At 49.4% G+C, this 14689-nt stretch overlaps 5 protein-coding genes across 5 annotated transcripts; 3 read left to right on the top strand and 2 right to left on the bottom strand.

Moving 5' to 3' along the window:
* Positions 1–526: 526 nt before the first annotated feature.
* PC9H_006692 (uncharacterized protein) lies at positions 527–2427 on the bottom strand (the record flags this gene model as incomplete). The annotated part of the gene is made up of 17 exons (XM_036776236.1): positions 527–583; positions 652–675; positions 747–915; positions 978–994; positions 1048–1118; positions 1170–1227; positions 1286–1458; positions 1536–1644; positions 1692–1705; positions 1764–1775; positions 1825–1863; positions 1915–2017; positions 2067–2091; positions 2145–2173; positions 2229–2243; positions 2298–2346; positions 2405–2427. 17 exons carry the CDS (start codon positions 2425–2427, stop codon positions 527–529), a joined length of 987 nt encoding a protein of 328 aa, XP_036632255.1.
* Positions 2428–4094: 1667 nt separating this feature from the next.
* Positions 4095–4465, top strand: PC9H_006693 (uncharacterized protein; the record flags this gene model as incomplete). Its single annotated transcript, XM_036776237.1, has 2 exons — positions 4095–4253; positions 4310–4465. The coding sequence occupies 2 exons, from the start codon at positions 4095–4097 to the stop codon at positions 4463–4465; spliced, it is 315 nt and encodes a 104-aa protein (XP_036632256.1).
* A 745-nt stretch (positions 4466–5210) lies between these two features.
* Positions 5211–7373, top strand: PC9H_006694 (uncharacterized protein; the record flags this gene model as incomplete). Its single annotated transcript, XM_036776238.1, has 6 exons — positions 5211–5329; positions 5429–5559; positions 5622–5701; positions 5758–6311; positions 6360–7044; positions 7095–7373. The coding sequence occupies 6 exons, from the start codon at positions 5211–5213 to the stop codon at positions 7371–7373; spliced, it is 1848 nt and encodes a 615-aa protein (XP_036632257.1).
* A 533-nt stretch (positions 7374–7906) lies between these two features.
* PC9H_006695 (uncharacterized protein) lies at positions 7907–9542 on the bottom strand (the record flags this gene model as incomplete). Its single annotated transcript, XM_036776239.1, has 14 exons — positions 7907–7951; positions 8001–8148; positions 8204–8228; positions 8278–8335; positions 8389–8476; positions 8526–8626; positions 8680–8813; positions 8867–8892; positions 8946–8971; positions 9027–9054; positions 9106–9204; positions 9262–9275; positions 9329–9410; positions 9466–9542. 14 exons carry the CDS (start codon positions 9540–9542, stop codon positions 7907–7909), a joined length of 951 nt encoding a protein of 316 aa, XP_036632258.1.
* A 1746-nt stretch (positions 9543–11288) lies between these two features.
* On the top strand, positions 11289–11950 carry PC9H_006696 (uncharacterized protein; the record flags this gene model as incomplete). The annotated part of the gene is made up of 3 exons (XM_036776240.1): positions 11289–11361; positions 11411–11569; positions 11628–11950. 3 exons carry the CDS (start codon positions 11289–11291, stop codon positions 11948–11950), a joined length of 555 nt encoding a protein of 184 aa, XP_036632259.1.
* Positions 11951–14689: the final 2739 nt, after the last annotated feature.

Below are 14689 nucleotides of genomic sequence, written 5' to 3' on the forward strand. Positions count from 1 at the left end.
GTCCCTTGTATATAGGAACGTTCACTGGGCGATCAGAAAGGTCGGCACTCGGGACTAAGAAGTAAGAACGATGACGGGCGCTTAGATATGTAAGATCTGGCCAAATGATTTCCTGAAAGCTTCCATTCAGGAAAGATGTATATGATCTTCAGGTGTTTTCGCTTGGCTCTCGGATTGATTCACCAGATTCTCGATTCAAGCACACGCAACTGAGATCCACAGTTGTGAAAGGGAATCTAACCCCTAGCTCCTAGTAGTGGCTTCCCAAGTTAAATAGTGCGAGTTGCGGGGCACACGTCCGACTGTACAAGACTCATAGACACGAGCAAATCGAAAGCACTAATTGTATCACTGTCATGTATGTATAGAAACATTCTTTATCGTAAGCTGAACAACGCGTAATTGACACCATTCAAGGGGCCCGACATTCAAGATCGCTCTATCGTTGATATTACAGCATTACCGCCTGGTGATACGCAGGAAGGGTCGTGTATAATGACGTGGGTAAGCAAGGTCGGAAGATGTTTTACACCGACTCGGTCGACGCAGGCGCTGTGGAACTTAGGACAAATACAGCGCCATCCTGTATGACGAACATGCGTTAGCCTCATTTGTTTCCCTTGGCAAGTGCTATCTATGAACCCAGCTTACCTTTTTCACGGCAGATTTTTCAGACTGCGGGAGAGATAGAAACAGTACGTCAATCAACAGCTCAGGTATTTTCCCAGTCATCGATGAAGGCTCACCGTCGCCGTGACCGGTCTAGTGCCCAGCGTACTGCCATTCGAGTTGCTGGCCGCGTTGAAAGACATAGGCGCAACCGTTGCTTCATCCTTCCATTTAGCCCGCACATTCAGAGTGGCGAGGAGTGAGTTGGCATAGACCTTCGACAGAATGAAGTCGGGGATGAAATAACTGGGGTTTGGCGGCCGCCGTCAATATCCGTTTACTCGAAACGGGAACACATGTGGGCTTACAAAGAGGCAAAGGTGCGCTACAGAAGAAGTCAGCATACATGTAATGCGGTCCACGGTTTGTGGAACTTACATAAGAGACATAGAACAAGATGGCTTCCGCTAACGTGCATAATGTGGTGAGCAACCCCGTTTCAATGGCGACTGCAGGATATGCTCAATAAAGTTATCATTCCCCCAAACAAAATCACCTACAGCGCATGATCTTTGTGACTAGGTCGTCGGTAGCTTGGAAGCTATTCCTCCTGGTTTGCTAATCGGACGAACTTCAGCACCTGGGACACGGCGAGAACGAGTCGGACCCGACTTACTTGTGTGAGTGTATACACCAAGCAGCCCGTGATGGATAAATCCGCGATCGCGGACATGACCAGCCAAGTAATGGACGGAGCAAAAGAAGCTGCGACGGAACGCCAACCAATGGCCATCCTGGCCTCTGCTTCGTCTCCTCGAGGCACTAAGATGCCGGTTGAGATCCCACCGGCTGCGGAGAAGCATAAAGAGGAGAACCGCGGATTCAGAACTCGAAGGAGCGTAACGTGAAGAAGAAGTCGGGCGCACCGAGAGAACCAAATGCGGCGAAAGCAATAATGGCCAGCATGAGTTTCGGACCGCCTAGGACTTTAATCCTCCATGCAAAGAATAATTGCACCGGGGTGGAAACTAGCACCTGGAAAGGGTCAACACACTAACGAGGCATAGGCGCAATTATCCTACCGTTAGAATAGCGTCTGGAAGGGAAGAGAAGTAAGCTTCAACGTCATTCACGACGCAGGCTCTTCAACTCACTGACGGACATCACTAAGGAACTATTAGCACGGCCATAATCAACGCAAGTACGAGGACTTACTGGTACTCAATGCAGTCATCGGGCCATTGGGGACAGGCACTACATGAATGATCAGCCCATAATCGCATATCGCACCGCCAACAAACTCACTGCCGCGATCAGAAGCCAAGGCAAACGTATGGGCATCGTCGATATACTTCTGGTGTATATCATATCCTGTAATGGCGGTCTCCATTGCAACCAAGTAGAGTACCTGGACGTGCGCTTAGTATGGTGACATTACCCCTCAGGACACAACCTACCGTCCATCGGATCCATGCTTGGTCCCTAGCAGCTACATGTCAGCTATAAGAAGTCGGGCATTATATCCGGCCACGCACTTCTTGGATGTTTGATAATACATGAAGCCCTAGAATGGAGTGTTCGATCATCGACAAGAGGGATTATTCTTAGACGATCCCTACCTGGACAACAAGCGACTAGGGTGGAAAATGATCAGAGGAAGCAGAGTGATGACATTTTGTGCCACTCACACCGTATAAAACCATACTCAGGCACAAGCCTACGAGGAATGGACCAGCCCTATGTGAGTGTACCGGCGGTCAGTCCTTTCCGGCCTCGAAATATACAGGGCACTAACGTCGCGTCGTATCGAGACAACATTGTGAAGGTGGTGGGCGGGGGAACTCTGGGGTTGATGAAGCTGATACAGTGGTGACTGGTTAATGTACTTAGCTTATAAGCTCACCCCATTTGAATAAGGTGGACTTAGTGTGTTGAAGTTATATGTATAACATTGGCAACTGACAGCGCCCCTTGTGTCCATCAATGGTGGGATCAAGTTGCAATTGAGAAAGACACACGCTACCCAAAAGACATGTTAGAGGGGGTTGGCTTAACTGCTACTTAACAGCAGCTATTATATCAGACTTGCGAGCCAACTTCGTGCGATTCCTTGAGCTTTCTCTCCGCACGCGAGCTCTGAGTTGAGAAAGCGACGAGAAGCAACCCTCGACATCTGCACGCAGAGATATGATCAAAGAGAAGAAAATCTTTCTCAAGATCTCAAGTTGACGTTGATGCTGAAATCGAAACCTCGGTAGGTGGAGATAGGACCGACAGAAGCACACGGACCGTGTGCTCGAAAGCATTGCTTAGGGAACTATGTTTTCGTGGAGGTTTGTGGGAAGTAGCGACCTGCACATCAAAATGAGGTGACGTGCCCATGATTGAAGATGCACACGAGATGTATAGCCCGGAGCAAAGCTTGTCAGGAAACTGGGAGCATTTGTCTCCTGCATTCGATGGGGTAATAATTTGAATTTCGGTATGCCGTTTGGGTAATCAATCCATCAGGGTTCCGGCACTTGGGTATGATTGGCTAGGTGCGGCTCCATCAAGAGACCTGAATGACGGGGAAAGAGAGGGTGCTTGCAACGTAACGCCTGTTCAAGTGACCTCTACGGTAGAACATTGGTTGTTCCTCCTTCATTACCATCCTATTGTAGGTGCTTCAGATGGGTGACACAGACGGATTATTCAACGTACCATCACTTCAACACAGTCGTACGTAGCCTTGAGCGATGACCGTCCCTATGCAGTGCGTCGAGGTGGTTCTCGATCGTATCGCAAGAAGCCGCGCCAAGTGTCGGATGGTGATACAGCAAGAACGAGACTCTATCATAACAATCACTGGTGGCAACAAACCACGGAGATAATATGATTGCATGCGACGCTACGCCGCCTCGAGGTTCATCATGAGTGACTGATTGATGCACGTCCATGCGCTGCAACGGGTAAATTTGGAAAAGTTTCCCGCCGTGCGGCGACCGGATATACTTCCAACCAAGCGGGTTCGTAGGTAGACAGGATAGGTCACTTGAATCACGCTATTTCAGGCGATGGGGATGTAGGCGAATAGTATTCCTGGGCCTCGCTGACCTATTTGTGTGTCGATCTGACGCTTTGTAGAGAAACATCAATGGTTGATTAATCATCTACCGGTTCGCCCAGTATGGCTGCGAATCTTGTCATTGCGAGGATATACCGTGGCGTTGCAGGTTACCATCCGAGGTGGGCCGTTTGAGCATGACATCTGGCTGGACGGCTAGACATGGACCACGTTCCACCACGACTGCTCCTCCGACGTCTCTGCCTTCGGGGCGATGCGCTCTTGATGCGCTCTACCGTGGGTTGGCGTCCACGACAACTTGAAGATGAAGCGAACTGGCTTAGGGGTATCTCCACGTGACAGACTTTCCGAGAGGACCCGTGACACAGATCTAACACTTTCTTGAAGTTAACCTTTACCTCCGCTCGTTTGCTCTACAATGGCCATCGCGGATTTCTTCTCATCTATCTTTACGACAGTCCACGCTGACGAAGAGAAGTCAGCAGACGCAGAAAAACAGGTAGCGGCCAACTCCGAAGAGCAGGCAGAGTCGACAGAGACTCCCGCGGAGGAAGAGGAAGAGGAGGAGCCTGAGGACGTATGTTCTTCCGTTGGACTCTCAGCGGGTGTGCGAAGTGACGGGTATGTTTCTAGGCTTTGCCAGAGCTGAGAGAACAGTGCCAAACAGGCCAATGTGCGTCCTTGACTAAGCACTTCGAGCACTGTCAGGAGAAGGTCCAAAATGGAGACGGCTTCAAAGGCGAGGATTGTGTAGAAGAAATGTACGTGTCTTCGCCATATCCCGTATAGATCTGCGTTGCTAAAGTGTTGTTTTCTCACCAGGTGTAAGCGTCCGCGCTCTGACTTTTGATATATTACGTTGCTTACTGGTGGACCTATAACATCGGCGGCCTACAGTCCAGTAAGTTCGTATCTTCTGCATATGATCTTCTCTCTCACCAAAATATCTATCAGCATGATGCATTGCGTGGATGTGCGTTCGAGAACCTCTCGTTGTTATGAGAAATACACCCTGACCCTTCCTGCAGGCTTGCGTTGCGCCGAAGCTGTTCTCAAAACTCCGTTAGCCTGGTCTGGAGCTGCTTGATGCTTTCCGGTATGTTCCTTCGTTACTAGCTGTACGCAATAATAACCTTGGGTGGTGTCCATAGGCGGCCAACGGCTGATGTTAGGGTAGATTCCTGTGCGCCGAACGACCTCGCTACTGTTCTTAGACTGCCTGATGTCAATCCAATGAATGTGATTCGCCACGCCAGTGGGCTCGATCGCTTCGTTTCCGTCCAAGAAGCGTAGGAAGCGTCGGCGACCTTGAGATATATGATGTGTGGCCTGTTATCATCCAACGCGTGCCTGAGACGCCGCGTCTTCCAGTAAAATCCATTAGAAATGATCTGTTTCAGTTGCTTTTGCCCACGGTAGATAAAAGGCCTTGTTCTGGGTCCTGTCGGGTACCTTCGCGGTGGGGCGTGCTGAGGAGATTTATGTGCACGACCACACGGTTGTAGCGCCTTCGAATCTCCATCCTTACCGCAACATGGCCGTCTTCAACCCCAGAATACTCGACGCCAGCCTTCGAGACGTGGCCAACTGTCTATCGGACCACCAGAAAGCTGACGTCCTGCTCTACGCTTTGGAAAACATAAATCCAGAAGGGTGAGTGGAAGTAGATCACTTTCTGCCCGTTTAGCCGGCGCCGCAGACAAACTCAGCTGAGATTCCGCGTCCGCGTCATGGCATATTCAGGCAATCTAGAACGATAATCGAGAATGCAGTCCAGTCTTGTCTTCAGATCAGCAACCTGACGTGCACTAATGTCGCCAAAGCACGGGTTCTCAGAGCAAAGGCCAGGCTTGCTGGGGGCATGCACTTTGGCGCACAAGAAGGTATTGCGCCCCCATCAGTTTCTACGCCCTCCACCAGTCTCTCATGCTTGCCTCTGGTGCAGATCTCGAGGCTGCGCTCATGGCCGAACCAGAAAATGAAGAGGCGAAGAGCCTTCTCCAAGACAGAGCAACGCCCGAGAAGGTATCATCGTATTAGGTCTGCGTTTGCGACTTCTGGCTAATTGTAGTTTTGGGCAGCAATCCCCCGTCAATCCTTCAACAGATACGGGTGTCAAGTTCTCTGCCGAGATTTGGAGACAAATCGTGCTCTTCCTCCCCCGACGTGATTTGAAGACCCTGCTCTGGGTACCCCATACCCTATCCAAAATTGCTAGCCAGCTGCTCTTCCGTAAAATCAATCTCTATTTTAGCGGATGGTCAGATGAGGATGAAGATGATTCGTGGCATTCGCATAACCTGAATAAAGAACAAGAGTCCTGGCACTCGCAGAGAAGCGCGGACATCCTGACCCGAATCATCCTCGACCCTTCCTTCGCAAGTCTTGTCAAAACACTCCGTATATACGCCACAAAACGTGATAGAGATGGCACCCTGGCCTTTCAGATTGGTACGAACTTTCGAACAAGGGATCATGGGGTAATGACACGCTTCTCAATAGGGATGTTGGCCAATGCGCTACCAAAACTGATCAATCTGAAGAACGTACATATTGCGGCGAGCTCTGATGGACTCCTTCCCATGCTCCGAATCCTGCAAAACACTAGTCCGAAACTTCGCGGTCTATCCATCTCGTAAGTATGCATCATTCAACTTTACGACGGAAGCTAACCTTCTGAAAGCTCCCCTGATGGTCTTGGAGAGATCGCGTGCTTGGAGTTCAAACATCTTGCACAATTGTCCTACCGGACGACAAAAGGCAACAGTGATATCACTCAGATCTGCCAATTTGTTTCCCAGAACCGGAACACACTGCGCATAATCTCATTGGACGCTTCGACTTGGCCCTTCCCCTCCGAGTTTTTGTCCCTTCGCAATCTCACGCACGTCAACTTCGTCGGTCAATTCCCACTTCACAGCCACACCATTTACGATCTTCTCAATGATGGCCGACAACTGGAATCGCTCAGCATTGGTTGCTACCTGGAATGTGGGCTGTCGTCCCAATTCAGAGAGCTGCCGACGGCATTACCTTTCCTACGATACTTTGCATTCAGAGTCAACCGTATGAATCGACGGTTCAGTGATCCTGATATGTTCCCTGCTATTGCCGACTTCCTTCGTGAGAGAAAGCAACTGAAAACCCTTCATCTCTCGGTACCAGATGAACACGTTCAGCGTGCCGTTGGCTTCGATGCGTCCATCTGGGGTGTTCTACCTTCTTTAGTCGCTTTGAAAAGCCTCTCTATCACATATCCCATTGATCTCTCTCCGGGTCTGGCGTCGTGGCTGGTACCGAGGTCTGTTCTCGCATTAAACCTGGACTACGAAGCTCTCCCAATGCGAGACCCTGTCCAATTTCTCAATGTATGTCTTTCCTTACCTGTCTCATGTTTTGATGCTGATGAAGCCCTCAGCAACTTCGGATCGGCGTGCCCCCATCGTTACGCTATATAGGACTGTCAGATCTCACCATCCGGAGCCCTATCTCCGCCATTGTCGAGCAAGGGTTCCCTATGGTCCGCCTGATCCGTGTGGGCTCAAATTACTGGACTGTCGTTAGGAATGCTGATGATACCGTTGTCGAGTTGGAACAATGGCCGAGGCGCCGCGTGTTGTACCATGTATCCGAATGGTTAGAATGGTTAGGGTGCGAAGATGCCAGATGGAGGGACCACTCCGAGTTCCTTGCTTGACGGGCTTCCCGACCTACGTACCGATTTTTTGCTGTATCTGTATCCCCCTTCCTGGACTCTGTACCATATGCCTTCGCGCACACCACACATACTTGTAGTAATGTAAACACTGTTTGATACTCCTGGGGCATTACCGATACTATTAACAACTGAGGAAGTAACGTATGGACTTGTTGGAGACCCCATCGACAACCCTGCTGGGGTACGTTATCACATTCTCTGAGTTTTGGCAAGGGTCATTGCCTCAGGCCCCAACGGTTGCAATGGATTCAATTCAATGTGCATATGAGTAATCAAAGTGGTACTGTATAATTTATTTCCCATCGAATAACGACAGTGTCCTTCGGTCAGATTACAACAAAAATGTACAAGTAAAAGTAACTTGTGGGCATAACCAGTAAACCTGTACAATAATATAGGTGATTAGATGAACGCCGTTCATGGCAATGGCTAAAAGGAGGGCGACAAAGAAACGGATGCTAGAGTACAACACGAAATTCCCAAATTATATCCTGGAGAGATCCCTAAATAATTTAAACTTCTTCGAGAGGAGGCGAATAACTCCGTGGTTCTGGTGTCTAGAGACCGGTTGTCAATGGTAGTCTTTTCTAGAGCGGAGGCAAGTACCTTTGGTCCGAAATTCATGCTCTTTTCTGTCGTCGTCGATACAGATGGCGGTGTGGGGAGGTTGGGGCCCTTCGACAAACTCGAGATGCGTATCGACAAGCTATGCTCCTCATGGTCCGGCGATATGCGGTTGTTCCTTGCATTGAGCCTGGCGGACTTGTTAGCTATGCTGTGTTGGCGGCGGTTGATGACGGTCGACTTACATAGCAAAAAAGGAATTAATGTATACTGAAGGGGATGTCAGCAGAAATCACAATCAGCAGGATGAGCAGCTTACGCTTGGTCAAGAAGGACTCTATGCCGATGAAAATGAGTGTATCTGGCATGACGACGTACTTCACATGACACGTTAGACTTGTCCCAATTTCCTAAGAAACTATCAACTCACTGCGATGAGTGCCGCCATTGATGTTGCACTCGTAAGGAAACCAGATCCAAGGACGAATTGCATGAGAGTGGAGATTTTGGAATTCAAGCTAGAAAGAAGGTTAGGACAAAGAGCGGTAGTGCATGCGGTGCACCTACTGGGACTGCGGGCTCTTGCTCTTCTTGAGATAGTAGCACATCGCGCCAGCGATGACAAAATCTATTGCCGTCGATGTGGCAAGGGAAGCGATGATCACCCACTGCGTCAAAGATTAGTCAATGCAAGCGGTTAGAAGGTCCAAAGTGCACTTACGCCCATCTTCTCATGATCCGCAAATGTGCCCACAGAATACACTTCGTATGCCAAAACCACACCGATGGCAAACCCTGCCATCAACACAGCACATACAATGTATGCCATGAGGCCGTTCTTGTGGTAGCCACCAACTAAGCAGCCTAGAGTAAGTCTCGCAATGCGATGAGGGGAGGAAATCACATACGGAGCCAAACTCGGTATGTATACAAACTAAATGACCCATTAGTTTGGAGCGAGGCAGTCTGAACCGGAAGGAAACATACGAGTGAACCAAAAAGATGATGAGGACCTGATCGAGAGAGATCAGCTCCAACGTCAGAGGTCAGATCGTAAAAAGCACTAACGTTAATAGTGACTTGGAGCTTTAGGGACCTGTTGAAGTCGATCAGTACGCTGGAAGGTAGAATTGCTCGATCCCCTCACCAAACCAAGCCCAAAAGACCAATGAAGTTACCAAAGCCTGTTACCATGTAATGATACGCTCCGTGACAAATGAGTATTAAATGTAGAGTATCCAGTGTCCTGAAGGAGACATTCAATTAACCCGCGCCGCGGACAGGCTCGATCGGTTTAACGCACCATAGTCCAGCTACCTAAGAACGAGTTGATGAGTGAGAGGGGCATAACGACACAGAATGGCACTTACTGCAAATTGATGTACACGAGTGTCGCGACGAGCATACCAGTGATAGTACCAGTAGGTTTGCAGCGTCGTGAAACCGTAGAGACTGGACAAGAAGGCATTCTAGCTGATGTGGGGATGCACTCGGAAAGCGAACTCACACTGCGGCGATGACTGTCCCTATGTACAAGGCACCGATAGTGTTGTTCAACGTCTGGTTGAGGTCGAAGTTGGACATGGTGGAGGAGATGGTACAATGAACGGGGGGGGCTCCCAGGTTGCCGGATTATTTACAAGAGGCAACAGGAGGTTAAGAGGACCAGACGATACTGGGCAATCCAGGATTATATGTCAAGTCATGAAACAGTGCCATCTCAGGGGCGGATAATATCGCACTGATCCCGATCTTTGAGGGCCGGAATTCGCCCACATACCTGAGTGATCGAGCTCCAATGGCAGGGGCAGTCTAGATTTGCGATTACAGTCCAATGTCGATGGGAAATACCGCGACAATCCAGTTACTCCCAGTTACTCCCCTTTCTTCCCATCCAACAGTTGATCATGAAGGAAACGAAGGTTTCACGGCCAATCGACGCTAGAAATTAATTTGTTGCACTCCAGGGGCTGATGCATGTGAATCTGTTCATACACCTCTCAAGTTGAACGGATGTAAATGACAAAAAACATGGAGAAAAGTATTTCTTACTCACAAAAATCACCGAAGTCTGCAGAAAATTGAACTCTGACGCAATGTCGAAACGCTTTCCATGGTTTTCGTGACGCAAGTCTACGTTGGCATGGGATCAACCTGCGACAAGATGTCAAATCGTTCAGAAAAGGCGCCGCAGGACTAACTTTGACAGGTCACTATTTGGTGATTGTAGGAGCTCCATCCAAGGCTCAAATACATGCCCTAGCCGTCGTATATTGCTCTAAGTCCGAGCGAAGCCTATTTTGTCAGCGAAATCCCTTGCAGTCCCTGCACGATTTGAAAAGCGCAAAATTAAATGCACGCGGGAATAGCGTGTCAGCCGATGTGGAATTGTGGAATTGCTTCGAAGAACTCTATAATCGTCCGCCATTAGAAGCAGTACCCCCGCGGCGGGTCATCTTCCTTCAGGCTTCCACGCCGGTGCGCAATCTCGTCGCATCGAGCTTCCGTACCAGACGGGTGATAAAGGAATCCAATTGTGCGGAGTATCTCGGACAGCAATGGACAATGATACCGTTGGAAGTCACCCCTAATGGTTAGTCCATTACGACGCCGTACGATGCATATGGTGGGGTGATGGTAAGGTTGCCCAGGGGAGCACCACGGACAAATCAACCATATTAGTCCCGCGCGAGGCATCAAACCCCAAATCAATCCAAGTGATCGTCTAGGGACTATTATGGTCCTCGTCTACATTCTAATTCCTGTAAAGATCGCTGCAGTCCTGCTGGAGTATCACGAGATGGAAAAGCATACCCTGACAACATTGATATCAAATCCCCGACGCCCAGCACGGCCACCCCGTAGCTTGTGCGGGAACGGGCGCGATAATCCTGAGCATCTTCAGCGCCGAAATCTCAAAGGTCAATCAGCAATTCGAAAGCGAAATTTGAAGTCCACATGGTTCATTGCAACCGTTGCTGAAGTCGGGGTGAGGGGGGAACTAGAATGCAGTAGGTCCGCTGAACCCGTTTCTTCAAGTCATCCCCGAAGTCCAGTGAACTTGGCAGGCGCACCAGATGATGCGATCGATGTTCATTGTGGCCACAGGAACTTACAGGAACGAGGAGTTCTTTGACGCACTGGGCGCTAGAGATCATGTGACTAACCCTCCGTCTTCTTGAAGTTTTGACTTCGAACTTAAAGCTACACTTCCCGCTGTCACTGTCAGCGCCGGCGAACGCTGCCTAACTGGCGACCATCACCACTACATAGGTCGCTGCTGATAATAAGACCTTGACCGTACACCTGCATCTCCACGCTAGCTCGACGATGCACTTCAATCTATTCTCCTATCTCGTTGTGTGTTTCTTTCTCTTGAGCAGCCTGCCTGTTCAAGTCTCTGGTGCGCCCCTTTGATCAACTGCCCAGTGACCATCTCATTGTCTTGGTAGCCTATTTCGTCGTAACGTCTCCTGGGGAAGGTACCGTTTGGCACGTAGGTGCTGCGAACCCAATCACATGGAGCAAAGGAGTCATGGACGGAATCAATTCGTTCGACATTGAGATGAATCGCATGAACGGGGACGGTCTTCACTTCCTCGCAAGAAACGGTGAGTCCCCCTTCCTAGTTTCGCTTGGTGTTTATGATATACTCAATCGATGAGACAGTCCCCAACACGGTTCACTCTCTCAATGTCTTCCTGCAGGACGTACCCCCCGGGGACGACTACTTTCTCCTTTTCGTCAATTCGACGCACGGAGTCTTGCACACCACGTCCAAGAGATTCTCGGTAGTCTCTTCAGACAGCGGTGCAGCCCCTGACTCCAACGCGCCGACTGTAACAATAAGCGGCGCACCAAACCCTTCGCAAGCATTTGCGACGACCTACGCTGCCGTTCCCAACGGTGCGCCCCACGACATTGGGGTGCCTTTGTTGGGCATGGCAGCCTTGCTTTTTGGGGGGATATTCGGCATCTTGTGCACTCTGTAGCGGCCTTTCCTGGCATCATCGGACACATATACGCTATGGATGTGGACTATCTTCAGCTGATATTATGTTATCTTCGCTCCATCTCTTGATTACATCTATTGGATCTTGACGGACACTTCCCTGCCTGACTTGCCTAGCTGTGTCATAATATCTATTCAAGAGCGCTTGCACGGTTCAACCGCTTCCTGACTGGGGTCTTGTAAGCCCCATGCTTGTTAGTGGCTACGGTGGTCGGTAAGCTTTCGCGTAACAGCATAAGTCAAATGCATCGTTTACGGTATTAGTCGGGACGAACTCGTCACGAGCATCTTGTCGTCTTGGGAGCGACTGGAACTGTACACATGCTGGGACACTGATAGTAGCCAAAGTCATACTGAAAACATCGCCAACAACCTCGTAAGTCGAGAGCTCGTCTAATCCCGATCCTTTAGCAAACATGCAGATAGACATTTGAGCGGGTGAGTTAGAACAGTGGGAAGGGCGCGAGAAGTGGTATGTGTTTGATCAAAGGCAATTTCTGAGGTGCTTTAGCAAGGTAGCCCCACAATGCTGGATATCCGGACGATTTAGCCAATAGACGATCCCTTTGATAACGTATCAGCACCCGGCCTTCACGGACATATCATCAAAGGAATCACAAGTTCAGCGCACAGTGTCTAAATGTACGCCACCGACATCCGCATAAAGCTACATTAATGGCGTCGTTTGGCGAGTGTTTTACATCGGAGGTCTATGAAGCCAAGTCGCACGTCAGCAACCGGAGAAATCCAAGGTTGCAGAAGCTCACATTAATATGATCAAAGATGCATTTCGGATTCGTCTACGGGCCATTTCAAGCGCTTCACCTTCCCTGGCAATGGGTTCCCCGTCATTTCTGCCATGCATATCTTGACCCAGTCGAAGCACCGCTCGCAGTCGACGTCGAAGTGGGTCTCGCATTTGCAGGTCTGGCTCTCCTTCCGGTAGCGCACGGCACCAACATCAAATATGTTGAGGGATTTGCGTTGCTGAAAATAGAACGCATGAGTATGCCACCTCGACAGAATAGCATGTGCACGCACCGCTAAATCACTCGATCTGTGCGTTAGTCTGCTCGCGGAAATCGTACCCCAGTGATTCCTTGTTTGGTAACGACTTTCCTTTTTTGTGTTGAATTTCCTTATTTGATACCGTGGGAACGAAAAACAGCGTAGTCCAAAGCATCTTTCAGTTGCGTTTCGGTGCAGCATAGGTTCCCCGTGCATTCCCCTTTATGCAGTAGAGTGTTAGCTTCGGCCATCAGTGACTTACCTTACTGACCGTATAATATAGAGAGTTAGTTTTGGTTACTAGACATAGCAAGTGACTTACCCTAGTTGAGTTTCGGCATAGAACATGGCGATGTAGAAAGACAGGCATCGAGGCGATTCTTGGTACGTCTCCCCCTCCTCCTGACCACTATTTATCCCTCCAGCACGGTGCACTGACCACTCCCTGCCAGCAAGTCCCCGTTACAATGCTAAGTCAGTCAGCACTTGGCATCCATTGTTCGCTCTGACTTGGCAGATGCATGTTCGGATCAGATACTCCGTTACGTTAGAACTGTGAAAATATTTTTGAGGTAATCGGAGGTAAGTCACTGTATTGATAGGAGTTCCCCAAAGTCTTTTATTGGTGAAGGTGCAATACACTGAATACAGTACTCTACAATAAGCAGCAGAATATATAAGTAGGATGGATATGATAATGTAGTAAGTAAGTTGAGACAATGGTTCGGCGAATGACTTTGACAGAAGGATAAGCGAAGACACGTAATGTGATATGTTGGGCACCGAAAGGAGTATGCGAACACAAGGTGCTCAAGCACTTCTGTAGTTTACAGTGAGAGTTCAACGGGATTGGATGAGCATCCATGCCAGTGCAGGAACTTGGTGCGAAGTTGGAAGAATGAATAGAGCTCCAAACGGCAGTAAAATGGCGAGGAAATTGACCGTCAAAACGCACAAATATTTACCAGCTTTGGCGCTCGTGAATCAACGTGAGGAGGGGATAAAATGGACGGTAAGGGCAAGTTGCTGGGCGCTCGTAGATCTAAACTTGACATTTTGAGGTAATCTAGAGGGCTGGTTGAACGGTGGCTTCAGGGTGGCGCTGAGGATTTCGCAATCAAACTCCTTCGTTTGCCGCACAGGTGCCGGTACAAAGTCGACATGGAATGGTTGCCAAGAGCTGGTCGCGGGATGCTCATACAACAATTTTCAACATTCTGGGGTATTTTCAAGCGTGCTTGGGCATTTGCTGGAGTAGCAGGGAGCGGGAGGGGTAGTGGGAACAAGTTGAGGGAACAAGGAAGAAGATGGAGGCAGGTGTCGGCACAAAATCACCATGAAGAGCAAGTTGCGGGACGTTCGTACAACAATTTTCACATTTTCAGTGCTATTCCTGGGCGATCATGGCCGTTTGCAGCAGTAGTGGATAGCGGGAGTGGTAGTGGTAATGATAACGGGACCTCAGAGTCGAGGGAACAAGGAAGGAGGCAGGTGTCGACACAAAATCATTGCGAACAGCAGGTTGCGGAACACTCGTACAACAATTTTCGGATTTTTGAGGCTATTCCTAAGCGGTCATGGCCGTTTGCTGGAGTAGTGGGTGGTCAGAGGGGTAGCGGGAACAATAACGGAACCTCGGAGTCAAGGGAACAAGGGAGGAGATGGGGCAGACATTCGCGTGGAAGCCAGGTCAAATTGCGACACTATGCCT

This window comes from Pleurotus ostreatus, assembly GCF_014466165.1.
Source record: "Pleurotus ostreatus strain PC9 chromosome Unknown scaffold_4, whole genome shotgun sequence".
Taxonomy (NCBI): domain Eukaryota; kingdom Fungi; phylum Basidiomycota; class Agaricomycetes; order Agaricales; family Pleurotaceae; genus Pleurotus; species Pleurotus ostreatus.